The 16,199-nt window shown below is 40.0% G+C and overlaps 2 protein-coding genes across 2 annotated transcripts; both read right to left on the bottom strand.

The window, feature by feature from the left end:
- Nucleotides 1-3,700: 3,700 nt before the first annotated feature.
- On the bottom strand, nt 3,701-4,645 carry LOC140340254 (olfactory receptor 5AR1-like). The gene has a single exon (XM_072425310.1). It carries the CDS (start codon nt 4,643-4,645, stop codon nt 3,701-3,703), a length of 945 nt encoding a protein of 314 aa, XP_072281411.1.
- Nucleotides 4,646-8,918: 4,273 nt separating this feature from the next.
- LOC140340255 (olfactory receptor 5V1-like) lies at nt 8,919-14,145 on the bottom strand. The gene is made up of 2 exons (XM_072425311.1): nt 13,560-14,145; nt 8,919-9,874 (listed from the first exon to the last, which is right to left on the bottom strand). Exons 1-2 carry the CDS (start codon nt 14,143-14,145, stop codon nt 8,919-8,921), a joined length of 1,542 nt encoding a protein of 513 aa, XP_072281412.1.
- Nucleotides 14,146-16,199: the final 2,054 nt, after the last annotated feature.

Here is a 16,199-nt window from a genome sequence, read left to right on the forward strand (position 1 = left end):
ATGAGCCCCGCAGTGGGGCCCCCCAACCTCAACTGACCCGGCAACCTTCGATGCTGTCCATGAGCTGATTATTGAGGACCGGCGAATATCAGCAAAAAAGATAGTCCAGATACATGACATCTCACGGGAGCGGTTGGGTTTGTTATCACCATTATCCTAGACATGCACAAGCTTTCAACAAAGTGGGTGCCAAAATGTTTGAACAGTGATCAGAAGAAGGAATGAGCTGAAGCATCCAAAGCCATTTTGGCCTATTTTGAAGCTGCACAGGACATTTTGACTAGGTTAGTGACTGAGGATGAAACCTGGCTCCACATCTATGATCCTGAAACCAAGGAACAGTCAAAGAAATGGCGCCACAGCGGGTCCCCGCGGCCGAAAAAGTTCTGAATTTAGAAATTGGCCAAAAAAGTCATGGTGTCCGTTTTCTGTATGGTATTCTCTTGGTGGACTACCTACCTCAGGGCTCTAGTATCTCCAGACAGTATTATGCTAACCTCCTGGACCAGCTGAAGGAGGCAATTAGGACAAAATGCCGTGGAAAGTTGACCAAGGGGACCCTTTTTTTGCAGAACAATGCACCTGCGCACACGTCCAACATTGTGGCTGCCAAATTGAACACCCTGGGTTTCCAATTGGTCCACCATCCCCCCTACTCACCTGACCTGGCCCCTTCGGACTATTATCTGTTCCCGAATTTGAAGAAACACCTGAAGGGGCAATGTTTTGAGGACATTTCTGACATCAAAGATGCTGCTGAGAGCTGGTTTGCGGCCCAACCAAAGGACTTTTATTTGAACGGTCAATAAAAGCTACAACTACGCTGTACCAAGTGCATCAGTCTCAGGGGGGAATATGTTGAATAAATGTGTTATTTCATAACTCTGGCTCTCTTCTCTCAGGGCAAACTTCTCAGCACCCCCTCGTAAAGGCTGTTGAATTTTGAGTTAATTGTAAAGCTCATAAAGATTTTATGGGTTCCAAATTAGCTAGGGAGAATTGTGGGAACATGACCCCCAAAAATTAAATTAAAAAGCAATTTTTTACTGTAAATCAAAATTAAAGGAAACCCATTTTAATAAATGCTGACTTCCGGGGTTATTAGTCTAACTCCTTGAACACAGTTTTATCAACAAATTTCTGAGAAAAGGGGACAGGAGGGTTTGGAGGATTTGTGATAATAAGTCAATGCTTTACAAAGTTCATAGTTAGGTTACTAACTGACCCTCAGAGGGGCTCACAATTTAATTCTTTATATAGTCATAGGTCATTAACACAGCCCCAGCCAAGATTCATACCTGAGACCCAGTGCTGCAAAAGCCAGGGTGCTAACCACTAAGCCACCGTGCTGCCCCATAACATCTTTTTTTTTTCAAACCAGTTTTTATTAGTTTTGTCATTTTACAAAAACAACCATAACAACAACAATCAACAGGAGGTCAGAACATAAAAAGGGGGGGGGGACACTCGAAGTTTGAAATTTTTAAGATAGCATACCATCAGTCATTAAAACCAATAATATATGAGTTATTAGCCATTCGCATTTGCCGTATTTGTGACATTCGTAATATACCACGTAGAGTATTGGAACACATTGAGGATCGATGAGCTCTCCGAGCTTGTAAACGTATAAGTCATAAATTGGTACCATTGTTGCCAGAAACAAGTTATACGATCATCTCCTTGAAGTTGAGCGTCCAACATCTCTGTATGAAATAAAGCTTTCAAGGAAGTGATGACTTGTTCCAATGTGGGAGGAAGAGGCTGAATCCAATTGCGCATAATCACTCCCCTGCCTGCCAACAAACAGACACTAGTCCAACGTTGTAAAGAACGGGACATACCGTCCTGGTTTGCGTTTTCCCATGAACCAAACAGGAGCAGGGAAGGGGTGTTAGGGATATGATATCCGGTAATATTAGATATGAACACAATAATTTGATGCCAGAAATGTTCAATATGTGGACAAAACCAGAGGCGGTGAGGTAGAGAGGCATTAGCACAATTACATTTGGGACATTGAAAATGCCATTGTTTGGGCTGCGCATCAAATGTGGCAGGCCTGAACACCTTATAAGCCCTATGTAGCAACATGAATTGTGATTCTCTCCATACCTCATTTACAATAGTCTTTCTAACTGTTAAATAACCTTGTATAACCATATCAATGATCTCCGGGTCAGGGAAATCCCTTTGCCATCTTTTTACATTGGAAACTGAAAGGGGTTTGGTAAAAGAAGGCAGCAGATAGGCATGTACATTAGAAATATTTGGAGGGGACAATGATAAGAGCTTATCGAAACCATTAGGGCGGAAAAAGTCAACATATTGAAGAGCCAAAGATTTGAGATAAGACACAGCCTGATTATAGTATATTGGATGGAGTGCCCATCTAGGAATATCATATTTGTTTTGTAAATCCGATAAGGATATTTTCCATAACATCTTAATATTATATAGACCTGCCAGTATGTTATTTGGGTCACCTTTCAAATATATTGCAGATTTAAAACGTACTAAAACTTAATGCACATCTTTGAAATGATCTGTCATTGTGAAGTATAAGAGCTTCTATTGTCTGGCATGGATACATTTGAGTCACAGACAAAGAATACCCATGTTGAAAACAAAGCAGCATGGCTGTTAGACATCCAGTATTTTCAAGACTGGTAAGCCATAGCATCCCCCATGATGATGGACGCTGGATGCTGATGGACCCGGCAGGGTTTTGCAGTTTTTAAGAGTGTAGGAGACACATTGTTTGGCACCAGAACAGAAAATAAACAAAAAAATAAAACAGGACTTTTAAGGCATTCAACAGATAATATTCAATTGATTATTAATTTAAAACTATCATTTACAAAGATAAAAATATTACGTTCATATTAAAACAATAACAATAAATGCATATCTTGGAGTGGTTGAACATTTACAGGTTCAACACGTTTTGCAGAAAAATATACCGCGTCATCAGGAACTTTGAGACATATATTCCATTATATTAAAATTTAACAATTTGGTACTGTTCTCTTTGTGGGTATAAGAGCCATTGGAAACCACTCAGTCCTATGCACACATATAGAACCTTTAATGTTCAGTGCCCCAAATGACTACAACAAATCAATTTTTCCAGGGATAACTAAGTGTAAATGTACTTAATCCAAGGAGTCTTTAAAACTTATGTATCTCCTCCTCATCAATCTCCATCAACCATCCCGTTATACCCATAGACAATTTTTTTACCCACATTTGTAATTTGACATATTGTTTGGTTTAACTTCTGAACCTTTTTTTCTGTTGTTGGAACTGTTGTCTATGAGTTCTGGGGCTGTAGTTGTTTGAAAACCATGACCAACAGAAAAGGTTTATCAAGCTATAAAAGTCAGACACTGATAATGTATATAGATAGTGATAATATACTGATAGTGTAATATAGTATTTAAAAAGACTTTAAAAAGTTTAAATTCCTGACAGGTTTGAAATGAATTAAAACCGTGAATGGTGTAATGGATGGGTGTCCTAAAATTTCTTACTAGATAAAATAAACCACTCTCCTGCAAAAGAAAGCCCTGAAGAAGCTACTGTTACCACCAAAATGTGTTGTATTTTACCTGATAATAAAAACTATCATTTGCACCTAACATCCTTATCCATTCACCTTTTTGGTGCTGCTTTCCTTCTTTATCTCAGGTGTGAAACTTCAATACTTATGAGCATCTATTCCTTCACATACTAACTTCCTAAGTGCCATCTTAAAATCATTATTTCTGAGGCTGTAAATAAAAGGGTTTAATAATGGTGCAATGACAGTGTACATGACTGCTACAAGGCGGTCGTAGTCCATAATATAATTTGACTTTGGTTTTAAGTAAATAAAAATTCCAGAACCATAAAATATTGTAACAACGATAAAATGAGACACGCAGGTTGAAAAAGCTTTCATGCGTCCAGAGCTGGAATGAATCTTCACTATAGCTATAATAATCATTGAGTAAGAGATCATAGTTAACAGAAGTGAACCCATGGTGACAAATCCACCAATAATAAAAGTGGCAAGTTCATTAACCCTGGTGTCCACTTCAACCAAATTAAGTAAGGGAGGGATATCACAAAAAAAGTAATTAATTTTGATGGAACTACAAAAAGGCAAGGTAAAGGTAAGTGTGGTGTGTATAACAGAGTTCGCTATACCGATAGCCCATGACCCAAGCACATAGTTTGTACATGAAACTTTATTCATAATAACAGTGTATAGAAGCGGGCGACATATCGCGTTGTAGCGGTCATAGGCCATGGCCGCTAGAATATAACACTCCGTACTACCCAGTAACATAAGGAAGTATAACTGTACAACGCATCCATAAAAAGATATTGTATTGTGCCCATGAAGGAAGTTGGACAACATGTTGGGTACAGTCGTTGAAATGTAACATACATCAAGAAAAGAAAAGTTGGCAAGGAAGAGGTACATAGGAGTGTGGAGGTTCAAGCTTTTGTGATAAGCAACAATAATACATGTATTTCCAAATAAAGTTATAATATATATAATAAAAAACATCACAAAAAGTGTGCCTTGTAGACTGGGAGTCTCAGAAAGGCCAACAAGCATGAATTCTGTTGGTAGGGTGCAGTTTTTTAAGATCATCACTTTAGTTTTATATTCTGTAAAAAAAATATTTTGTAAATATAAGGCTAACTTATGTGAACGTCAGCATAGGAAATGACTAAAGGACTAGTCCATCCAATACAGTATATTATACAGCGGGTGGGAGCTGGTGGGCCTAATGGTGACTGGTAAGGATGAGCATATTATTCAAAAAATGCCACAGTAAAAAAACACTTCTACATTTAGGAGTTGTGCAATTATTTTCAAAAGTCAAAATATTCAATGTTTATTTTTCTACTAGGAATATAGCATTTTTGCTGAAAAAAAAGAAAAAATACAGAGACTGCCAAAATCACCAACCTTATCACTGTCCACCTCAATGTTGGTGGATCAAGGGAAGTTTTTGGTAAATCTTGAAAAGCAAGTAGGATTACAAATAGTACCTGCTGTGCCTAAAGTGGAAATAAACTAAAAAGATAAACTCACCTTAACTTCTGTAGATCCCTCGATCCTGGAGCTTTCCTGGATTGGGTCTCACGCTGTCCACTAATCTGCCTTCGTCCTGGCGTGGAGGGAGCACCATCTTCTTTCTTGTTCTGGCTTTTGCCTACGTCACCCAATCTCGCACTGTACAGGCACAAGATTAGGTGAAGTAGTCACTGTAAATAGAAAAAAAAAGAGTGCTAATCCCAGTGTGCATGTGTGTGATCCGCATTAATGTAGGAAAAGACCCTTCTTGGGCAAAGGGGGCAGCCAGAAGCTTCCTGGCATCTGTAACGTGGGTATCCCAGGAGGCTCTGCTCTTCCATTCTCTCTTTATTGCCAAAGAAGATAATTTTTACCTTACATAAAAGGATTGTCTACCCTTTTATGTAAAGTATAAATTTTGTTAATAGGTTCTCAAAAAGAGGAACCCAACTGATTTATAGAAGAGACACATTGCTAACAAAAAAGAAGATGATTAACAGAGACATGAACAATACATGGGCTGCCATCGCAGAACTCCTTTTGAAAATTCTATTAGCCTGGATGTTATAGATAATGAAACAATTAAGTGGAATTACATTTTCATTTAGGTTTCCGTCCAAAGAGGTGGTTGGAGATGCCAAGCCAGCTCCCACCTGGGTCCAACCAGTGGATGGGTGGTCAAGACACCAGAGAAAACATGTTTAAGTCACGTGGATACAATAATTAAATGTCACATGTTCCTGTTCCAATATATGGATTTTTTTCTATAGCATTGTATTCACAGTGTGCTTTTGATTTATATGTTATTTGTAAGAATGTTTAAATCAAATTGAAAAAAGTAATGTTCGTATAAAAAAAAAAATCCAGCATGTTCTACAAACACAAAATAAAGTGTATGCATAAGTTTAGGAACCTAAAATAGCTGTATTTGTCTTCTTTTTAAAAATGCAAGCTTTCATGATACTTTTATCCCTTTTATTATAGAGCTGCACCTTAGCTACTCATAGCAAACAACATATAAAATCACTCCAACCTGTTGGCTGGGGGGATCTGTAAAATACAGCATCTATACAGTCCTGTTGTTGTGATGATTTATGTCAAGGTGACTTATTTTTATATATTCTGTTCCCTCTTTTGCCTATTGTTAGCAATGTACCTAGAATCCTATGGTATTACTTTAGAGAATTGCAATACACCTCAGCACAATTCTGAGCAAGAAGACGTAGATTGTTATTTTTCTGTTTCAGTATTAATTCCCAGATGTAAATATGTTATTCAACGTTTATTTTTACCTCCAAAGATCACTTAAACTTCAGAATAAATTTAGCAGCATTATTTACCCTAATAATAATTTATTTTTATATTATATTATATTATTTTTATATTATATATATTATATATTATTATTATTTTTGCATGTTTTTTATAAATGTAAAATGTGTTTAATTAGTACATTTAATTTGTGTTCTTTTTTCAGTTATTATTATATCATTAACATTATTATGTTTGTTTTATATATATATATATATATATATATATATATATATATATATATATATATATATATAGTGTTATATACAGTGTGTGTATATATATATATATAAAAATATGAATATATATATATATAAAATTTGTTATGTGTTTGGATATTGACATCATTGACAGTAATCATATATTGTATGGTAACACTGGAGTTCAAAGAAGAGGTATTAGAAAATCATAAAAGGAATCATTAAGTATGTGCACCTGAGATATATAGAAATTGAATAGTGTGTGGAAATGATACCATCCCTGGTTCAGTCAGATTGTAAAACCATGAAGAATAATATTATGGCAGGCTTTTCATGTAAACTTTCTATATGTTGCAATAAAGGTGAATTATTGGTTTTAAAATGATGTTTATTAAAATATGTTCATAAGATGTTATCAAATAAAGTACGGAACACAACCTGCCCAGCCCAGACCCGTGATGGGAGAGTGGTCGGGTTCAGGGATCATGACGTCACTCTGGGGGAACTTTCTTCCCCTTTGAGTGACACATAGGCAGTGGTGTAGTGGGGTGGGCACGTTTACATAGTACCGTGCCCCTTCTTTTTTTTTTACGACTACACCCCTGCTTCTAGGGGTGTTTATTAACTGTCTGTCATGACACAGATCCCCAACCTTCCTTCTACCTGGATTTTTTTTTACTAAAGAAGAAGAAATAGGAAAAAATACAGAGCAGCCTTAAGCCTTTTGGATATCAAGTCAGGCTTATACAGATAAATACCATGCATAAGATATGGTATTTATGCCCCATGTTGAAATGTATAGCTATAAACACACAGGCCAAGACCAGTAGTATGACAGTTTTGTCATTTGTCATAGGAGTTGGTATATCTACAGGCTTTAATGAACTGGTAAAAGTCCTCATTTGCCAGCACAAACTTTGGAACATCCAATGGACAAACAATTATTTAACCTGCCTAGTCGGAACTTTTTCTGGCACAGCTAAAACTAAATTGTTTGCATTATTTATATTCTGCTTTGTAGTCTCAGTCTGACATTAGAGATGCTCATAGTTTCCTTCACAAAGCTGTTGTAGTTTAGATCAATAGTTGGCCTAAATTAATTAAATTAATTGACGCTGGCATGGGAAAACAAAAACAGTGGCCCCAATAAAAATATATAAAAATCTAACAGACAGGGTACAGAACCCTAAAATTGACATAACCACGTGCTTCATGAAACAAGGTGGCTCTTACTGTTTTTGGCAGCAAAAAGTCTATGATGAAAATCAATAGCAAAGTACTGAGGGAGGAAAAGTTATTAACAATTTACAAAGCATAACAATAATTTTTAACCAAAGTGAAAAGTGACAACAGCCTTTCAACTTATTGAATTGCAATCTCTTGAACTGCTGCTAGAAGGGTTTTTTTCCATTTGAATTACTATTTGTGATACCCCTTGTATAGTGACCACATGGTTGTCTGTACATATATTTATATCACATTATTGGTACTGTAAAATTACAACTTAGTTCAAATCCAGTTGGACCAGTTGAGAAATTCCAATTTGGTTGGCAGATAATGATGACAGGTGTCATTACTCAACAGCCAGACTGGCTGAGCCTTCTATACTGGTCAATGACAGAAATAGTGGAATTTATTAAATGAATTATGAATCTAATCTCAGTTGTCCTCGTTTGGTGGCTGATCAGGTACCTTTCAAAAACTATTGCTTATCCAAGCCAGCTTTTGGATGATGACAGCTATCATAGTGTGGTGGCTGGGTTGGCTGAGCCCTACTATACCTGTCAATGATGGAATGGGCTCAGCCAATCCATAATCTGCCTGATGGACAATGACAGCTGTCATCATCTGTTGTCCTTCTATACTTGCCAATGACAGGTTGGATTGCCTAAATTCCAAGTTCTGATCTGAGGTCAGAATAGCTGCAATGCAAGTTGGATAACCATTTTCCCATTACTTATTATTGCATTGGACATGCTGCATAGACTGCTGTTAGTGTTGGTGATTCAGGTAAATGTTTTTGTTTGATTATAAACATTAAGCATTCCCTTTCTTGTATTCTAGCTAGTTTTTTGCTTATTCATATGCTGTCATGCTTGCAAACCTACAATTGATTGACAGATACTGTAATTTTCTTTTTCAGATGACCTTCATGGTAGCATAGAATTCTTCCCATACAGGAGGCTTAGTTGGTATTTATAAGAAAATAGTCTTATCAAGGTAGTGAAAGTGGAGTCTACCCATTTGTTTGCTGTCATGGAGCTCATAAGTAAAGAAAAATAACTGTATCTGTGTCATTTTGCAGAAAAAAGAGAAATGAGGTGACTATTTTATTACAACTTCCCTGTTATAATAATCTGATCCAATAATTTTCTGGCAGCAGCCTTCACATCACTGTTCCTGCAAGTGTATATAAAAGGATTTAACAGTGGTGCAATAATTGTATACATTACTGCAATCAACCTATCTTGGTCCAAAGAATAACTTGATTTTGGTCTGAAATACATAAAAATCCCAGAACCATAGAATATTATCACAACCACAAAGTGAGATGCACAGGTCGAAAAAGTCTTCTTCCTGCCTGAGTTTATTTGTATATTGAGAATGGCAGAGATAATTTTCACATAGGAGATCATAGTTAATATAAACGATCCAACAATGACAGACCCACTTATTAGAAAAACAGTCATTTCGTTGACCCAAGTGTTGGTACAGGCCAATTTAAGTAGAGGAGGAATGTCACAAAAGAAATGGTTAATTTTATTGGTACAGAATGGCAAAGTAAAGGTTAGAGCTGTGTGGATTAAAGCATTGACTGCTCCAATGATCCAAGAGCCAAAGATAAGTTGAATACAGGTTCTCTTGCTTAAAATAACACTGTAGAGTAGAGGACGACATATTGCGTTATACCGGTCATAGGCCATAGCTGCAAGCATGTAGCACTCCGCTCCACCCAGTAGCAAAAACCAATACATCTGGGTAACACAACCGCTGTACGAAATGGTTTTATGTTTTGCAAGGATGTTGGACAACATTTTAGGAATAGTGGAAGAGACGTAACAAATTTCTAAAAAGGAAAAACTGCTAAGGAAAAAATACATAGGTGTGTGAAGATTTGGGCTGAGACATGTTATTATGATGATTGCTACATTGGTTAAAACAGTAATCACATAGATACAAAAAAACAACAGGAACATCAAAGACTGGAGCTCAGAGATATCCGAGAGCCCAGCAAGGAAGAATTCATTGAACTCAGTACCATTTGCAAAAGCCATGGCATGCTCGGACCCTGTAGAATAATTTAACAATACAATAAACATATTTTAATAAATATACAAACTAATTCTATTTTTCATACTTTCATATTTGTTTATAATACATTGTGAATATTTTTAACTCATTTTCTGAGTCCTGGGAGAAGTAAAAGCTTTGTTTCTTTTTCTTTTCTAGACAGTGGTCACCAGAATTTTCCTAACTTTTCCCCTGTGATGATGCTCACTAGTAAGGCCAGTTATAGACTTTGTGCTATCTGAGCCAAAAGATTGAGAAAATAGCCCCCGACAGGAAAAAAAAAAAACAGGTAATGTTGCTAGGATTGTGGAAGATGCTGGGCATCCCAGGGTACTCTAGTTAGAACAATGATATGGCACACCTAGCTCACCTTTGCACCCCTCTCCACAGCTCACCTGTGCATCTCTGTCCACAGCTCACCTCCATCTATAGCTCACATTAGCCCTGGCCACAACTCAGCTCTAAATTCCCAACAACAGCTTCTGTCCACAACTCTTCCGCACTACAATCTACAGCTCACTTCCTCAGTCTATCCAAGGCTTTCATGTGCCAGTAATACTGAGCTTACCCCTCCACCCTCTGTATCCCTCTTAACTCAGCTTTTTTCTCTCTTTCAATCAGGACCAGCTTGCTACGGGACTGTCCTCTCCCTAATGAGCCCAGGTTATGGTGCAGGTAAGCCAAGTGCCCGATCTAAACTGGCACCCTGCATCTCCATGATCACGTCTGTGCACTATGTGGCACTGCCCCCTGTACAGTGACAAATATTACCATCTAAAGCAGAAGGTTCACATCACCTTAGGGTCTGCATGGCCTTACTAACCATGAAAAAAGCAAGAGTATAAATCACCCTACTAAGCACGTATTTTTAGGTAAGCATGGTATTGCTTGATGATGATGACAATAAATTATCATTATGCTGCTACTTTTTATACTTCTTGTAAGAAGGCCTGTAATTGTTGGTGCTGTGCTGTGTGGCAGGCGGTGTAAATCTTAGAATTAGATAGACAGAACCACTAATCTATTGACAGGTCAAACAGCTCACTTATATGTACAAAACCTGTATGTTCAACTGTTTATTCTGTTCTACTTGCAAGTTGGTATATGTACCTGGGCTGCGGGTCTAGTGGAAGTCACAGGCCTTTTTATGTTATATCGAAGGGTTGGCTGGATTTAAAGCTTTCAAAGTCTAAGATTTTTTTTAAAGGAGAAAAAGACTAACCCTGTAAATACTTGTGCTCTTTTAGGCATTTAGGTATATTATATTGGTTTAGTCTTATTATAGTAGGATTGTCAGCATGCAAAAACCAAACTGTTTCTCATATACATGCCAAAGCTGTACAACAGAGAGGATGAAGAACAAATGATTATGAATCAACAAGTTTAAAAAATGATTGGGCTTACTGTTGATTAGTAATGTGGATAACATTCCAAATAAACCTTACGGCCAAAAGATTGTGGGGACCTGACCATCACACCTTTATATGCGCTGTTGGACACCCCATTCCAAAACCATGAGCATTAATATGGTGTTGGCCCCCCTTTGTGCTTGTAATAGCTTTCACTTTTCCAAGAGGGTTTTATAAGATTTTGAGGTTTATCTTCAGAAATTTACATCCATTCAGTTTATAGAATTTTTCTGAGGTCAGGTACTGTTGTTGGATGAGAAGACCCAGCTCATATTTGGCATTTCATTCAGCCCAATGATGCCCAGTAGGGTTGTGGTCAGCACTTGAGTTCCCCCACACCAGATTCATCAAGACACGTCTTTATAGAGCTGGCTTTGTGCACAGGAGCAGTCATACTGGAACAGAAAGGGCCTTCCAACCTATTGCTCCAAGGTTGGAAGCCCACAATTGTCTATCATGACTTTGCATGCTGTAGCAGTAACAGTACTCTTGAGTTGCACATTCTTTAGTTCATTTAGATAGATGTGATGGTCAGGTATCCACACACGTTGCTATTTTTAATAGAAGTTATTTTAATTTCATATGTGCAACTCTCATATGGACAGATTCTGTAACTCCTCTACGTGTCATGCTGTTTTAATATTGTTTTTTTTGGCCATAAGGGATCATTTCCTACAGGAATGTACTCCGTTATTTTCATGTGTTGCTGAAGTGTATGAAGAAAACTATAAATATTTTATATATGCTGAGTTTTTTTATTAATGAATACACATGAGTTTAATTATATTTAATGAACCAGATGAATTAGCCTAAGAGAAAAAAATAGTTGTTGGTTACAGTTATTTGATACAGTTTTGAAAGTTTTCAAGTTTTCAAAAAGATTATTTAGGTAATGTAATGGACCAATATTATAAATTCCTTATTTTACTAATGAATATACACCAGAGTATTCTTCACCTTTGGCCAGGTCATGGGGTCCATTTAGATCTAGGCTTTGTGGTAACACAATTTAAGGTGCAGTATTTTATTGGTGGTGCCATTCTTTTTGACAATGCACTTGTGTTTCATTGCACCACAAGGCAAGGTAGTAGGTTTATTTGCATTTTCTTGCAAGGTAGGGTGTTTTAGCAGAATATTCATTTTAGTAGGCTGCCCTTATGAAGGCAAGTAAACAGGAGATACAATGAGCCTTAAACCACACACAGTATATAGTCAAGATGACCTAAGATCCCCAGCCCAAGAAAGGGCCCAGGAGAAAGTTTTAGCACAGTGAAGGATACATAGGAGGTGAGTTTAGTTCTGCTTTACAGTCTTGTTCACAACAATTAGTGGTCTTCCCTCTAATACAGTACAGACCAGAGCCATGCGAGAAAGAAGTAGGCAAAGGGAGGGCATGACTGGGGAAGAGGGGAGAGTGGATAGGTAAGAGTTGAGGCTGAGGAGCACGAGGGGTCAGAAATAGTTTAGGTTTTAAAGGATTGGTTAGGAGAAAAATCAGGTTGACGAGGGGTTGGTGCTGGGGGAGGAGATCAATTAGTAGTCATAGAAGGGCAAACTTCCCATCCGCTCTAAAGGTGGTTAGCTTTGTGGAGGAATGTTTCTAGGGAAGAGTGGCTGAAGTCTTCGGAGATGTGGCCTTGGGGGTTAAAGGTGAATTGAGGTGGGGACCCATCAAGGTATGGGACTCTGGCAGGATCTCCTCAGACAGGTAGCACAGGATCACCCAAGGCATGGAGTCTAAGTGACACGAGGTCTTCACAAGGGCAACCCGCAAGGGGTGATGGGCCAGTAGCCGGGAGGGGGTCACCCTACCTGAAGAGGAAGGCTGGAGCAGCCTCAGTGTAGAGACAGGGGGCAGGCAGATGCAGTCAGGTTCCAGGCACATGTCAGGGCAGGCGGCAGACAGGCAAAGTCAGGTTCCAGGCGCAGGTCAGGTCAGTATTCACAAAGGAGCAAGCAGAGTATCAAGGTAGCTGGTGCCAAGTCACAGCACCAGCCTTCATTACTGCTGAGACTAAATAGTCTCTTCCCCTTTAAGGAGCTCCTCCTCCCTGTGCTGTGTCAGTGTGAGCAGAACAGGAAGTGCTGCATGTTCTGTCAGCCAGAGACAAATAGTGCTGCGTTTGGCAGCTCGGCAGGACACGGGACACAGCAGGACAGTTTAGCAGGGACAACGCCCTGGCCCCCTTAGGGCAACCTCGGGGGCCCCAAGGCCTGGTTTATCTCGGTGTGCTTGATGAAAAGCCCTTACCAACCTGGTGCCATGAACATTACCAGAAGGCTCCCAGGAATTTTCCTCTGTACCCAATCCTTTCCATTTAATTAGGTACTGAAGAGGGCTCCCTGACCTCCTACAATCCAGGATTGCCTCAACTTCTTCAAGTTCTTCAAATTCTTCATTGCCTTCAACCAATACTAGAGGAGATGGTTGAGATATTCTGCTAGCCAAAGGACTCAGTACAGCTGATTTCAAGCAAAACACATGAAATACTGGATAGATCTTCAAGGAGTCAGGCAGCGCAAGTCGAACAGCCACCGGGTTGATGACCTTCAAGACAGGGAAAGGACCAATAAACTTGGGGCCCAACTTCCTAGAGAGGCAGCAAAGTCTCAGTTCAGCAGTGGATAGCCAAACATGGTCCCCAGGTTTAAATTCAAGACAAGTCCGCTTCTTGTCAACTTCCCTTTTTGTTCTTGCCTGTGCTTGAGCTAGCCAGGATTTTATTCTCTTCAAATTCTCTGTGATTAAAGTGGCCCGATCTTGAGCCTCAGGAACTGAAGACTTTACAGGGTAATTTGGGATAGAGGAAGTATGAAATCCATAATTTGCAAAATATAGTGACTGAGAGGTGGCCGACATGACTCTATCATGGGCAGCAGGGAGACCCAGTTGTCCCGTGAAGCAGCTGAGAAACAGCGGAGATATTGTTCCAAGGTTTGATTAGTTCTCTCCGTTTGACCATTACTTTGGGGATGATAGCCAGAGGACAAAGAAGTTTTTATACAAAGCTTCTTGCAGAGCTCTTGCCAGAAACTAGAGGTGAATTGCACCCCTCTATCAAATACAATATCATCTGGAATTCCATGGAGTCAGACTCCCTCCCTTACGAATGTTTGGTATGGACAAGGGTCTAAGTAGCCCCCATGGTTTAACTCTCATACTCTTGGAACGGGCACAGATAGCACATGAGGAGACAAACGAGTTACAATCCTGGGGAAGCTCTAGCCACCAAAAGGTCGGCTGTATGAGATCCAGAGTCTTGGACACTCCAAAGTGACCGACCAACAGGTTGTCATGATAAGCTTCTAGGGCGGCAAACCAGAGTGTTTCAGGAACAAAAATATTCCCCTCATGCAACAAAAAAACCACCTGTTCTGGTGAGGTTAGGGTCGACTGGGAAGTTGTGCAAAGCTCTCTTTATCTGTTCCATTAGGTCAGGACAAAAAATTTGTAGCGGCTTGAATAGTATGTTGGGTTAGCACAAGTTCATGACATGGGTACAGTATAGGAAGCCTTTGCTGCTTAACCAATCACCCCTCCAACGTACTTACCACAAATAACACATACACCATCTTCGTTGGAAAAAATTGGCCATAGCAGCCCCTTTATTAACACAATTATATTTATTAACAACATAAATCAATATAACATATAAACACAGGTCCATGAAAGTCCCCAATTCCTCCTCCGGCATCTTGCTGCTTTTTTGATCCACCACCAGGCCCCCAGGCGCCCATACACCACCACGGGGACAATTAGTAGATCCACAACACTTAACCTCCACAACAACCTAGTGTCATGCAAGGCCAACCTTACTGTCCACACCATTCCTTCGTGCCCCCAACTCCATTATATCTTCCAATTACCCCACCTTTACTTTCATGGACCCCAACCAAATTATGCCAACTGCCGCAAACTTGAAACCTTAAGTTTGCGAGCACCGCCACACCCTGATGGCTCGTACCAGTGCTTCCCCCAAACTCAGCAACCACAAATCAGTACCAATCGCATTAAGGTGAACCCCGTCACCCCTCAAAATCAGCTCAGGCTCAGACTCCAGTTCCCGGTGGCGCGCCACCACTCCACCAATCCGCACCAAAAAACGCCCCACCACCTTGTTAATTTTTATGCGGGCCTTATTCAACCTACCCACCGACCTAGCCCCCCGCCAAGCCAACCGCACCACCATTTCCGACCACACCAATACCATGTGAGGGAAAGCATCCCTCAGTCTCAAAAGATCACATTTAATATCACGAATTAAGTCCCGCATGGGACGTGCCCCCACATCATTCCCTCCCACATGTAACAATAACACATCAGGGGGCCGATCCAAGCCTGCAAACCTATTTACCTCGGGAACCACCCTCCGCCATTGCATACCTGGTATCCCGATCCACCGCACCTGAGCCACCGCCCTCTGAAGCCCCAACTGGCGACCTGCCCGCCTTACATCAGCCCGCCGGGCCCCCCAATAAACATAAGTGGCCCAGGATCCATACCAAGCACACCGAGCCATCTGTAACAAAAACAAAAACAGCCAACTATTAACAACACAAGGACAAATCCAAACTCGCCCTGTTAAGCCCCCAAACAACCCCCTATAACAAATGAGGCCGTACATACAAGCGGAAACGCTGAGATTCCCACCTACCGATCCGCTTCACAAATTCTTGGCCCAGGCCCCACCGAGCAGCTTCCGTGGCTGCACCAATCCGAAAAGAATGAGTGGCATACTCACCCGGGTTCCTGCCAGTCACTGCCACACACCTCCGGAAGACGGCCAAGAATTGAAATCGGGTCACAAAAGAAGCATCTTTATGTACAAACAAAGGCCTGCCCCCCACTGGCCTTACCGCAAGATACTCACCCAGGACTGTTACCGGACACAAACTTGCTCCCGGCAAACCCCG

This window comes from Pyxicephalus adspersus, chromosome 11, assembly GCF_032062135.1.
Source record: "Pyxicephalus adspersus chromosome 11, UCB_Pads_2.0, whole genome shotgun sequence".
NCBI classification, from domain to species: domain Eukaryota; kingdom Metazoa; phylum Chordata; class Amphibia; order Anura; family Pyxicephalidae; genus Pyxicephalus; species Pyxicephalus adspersus.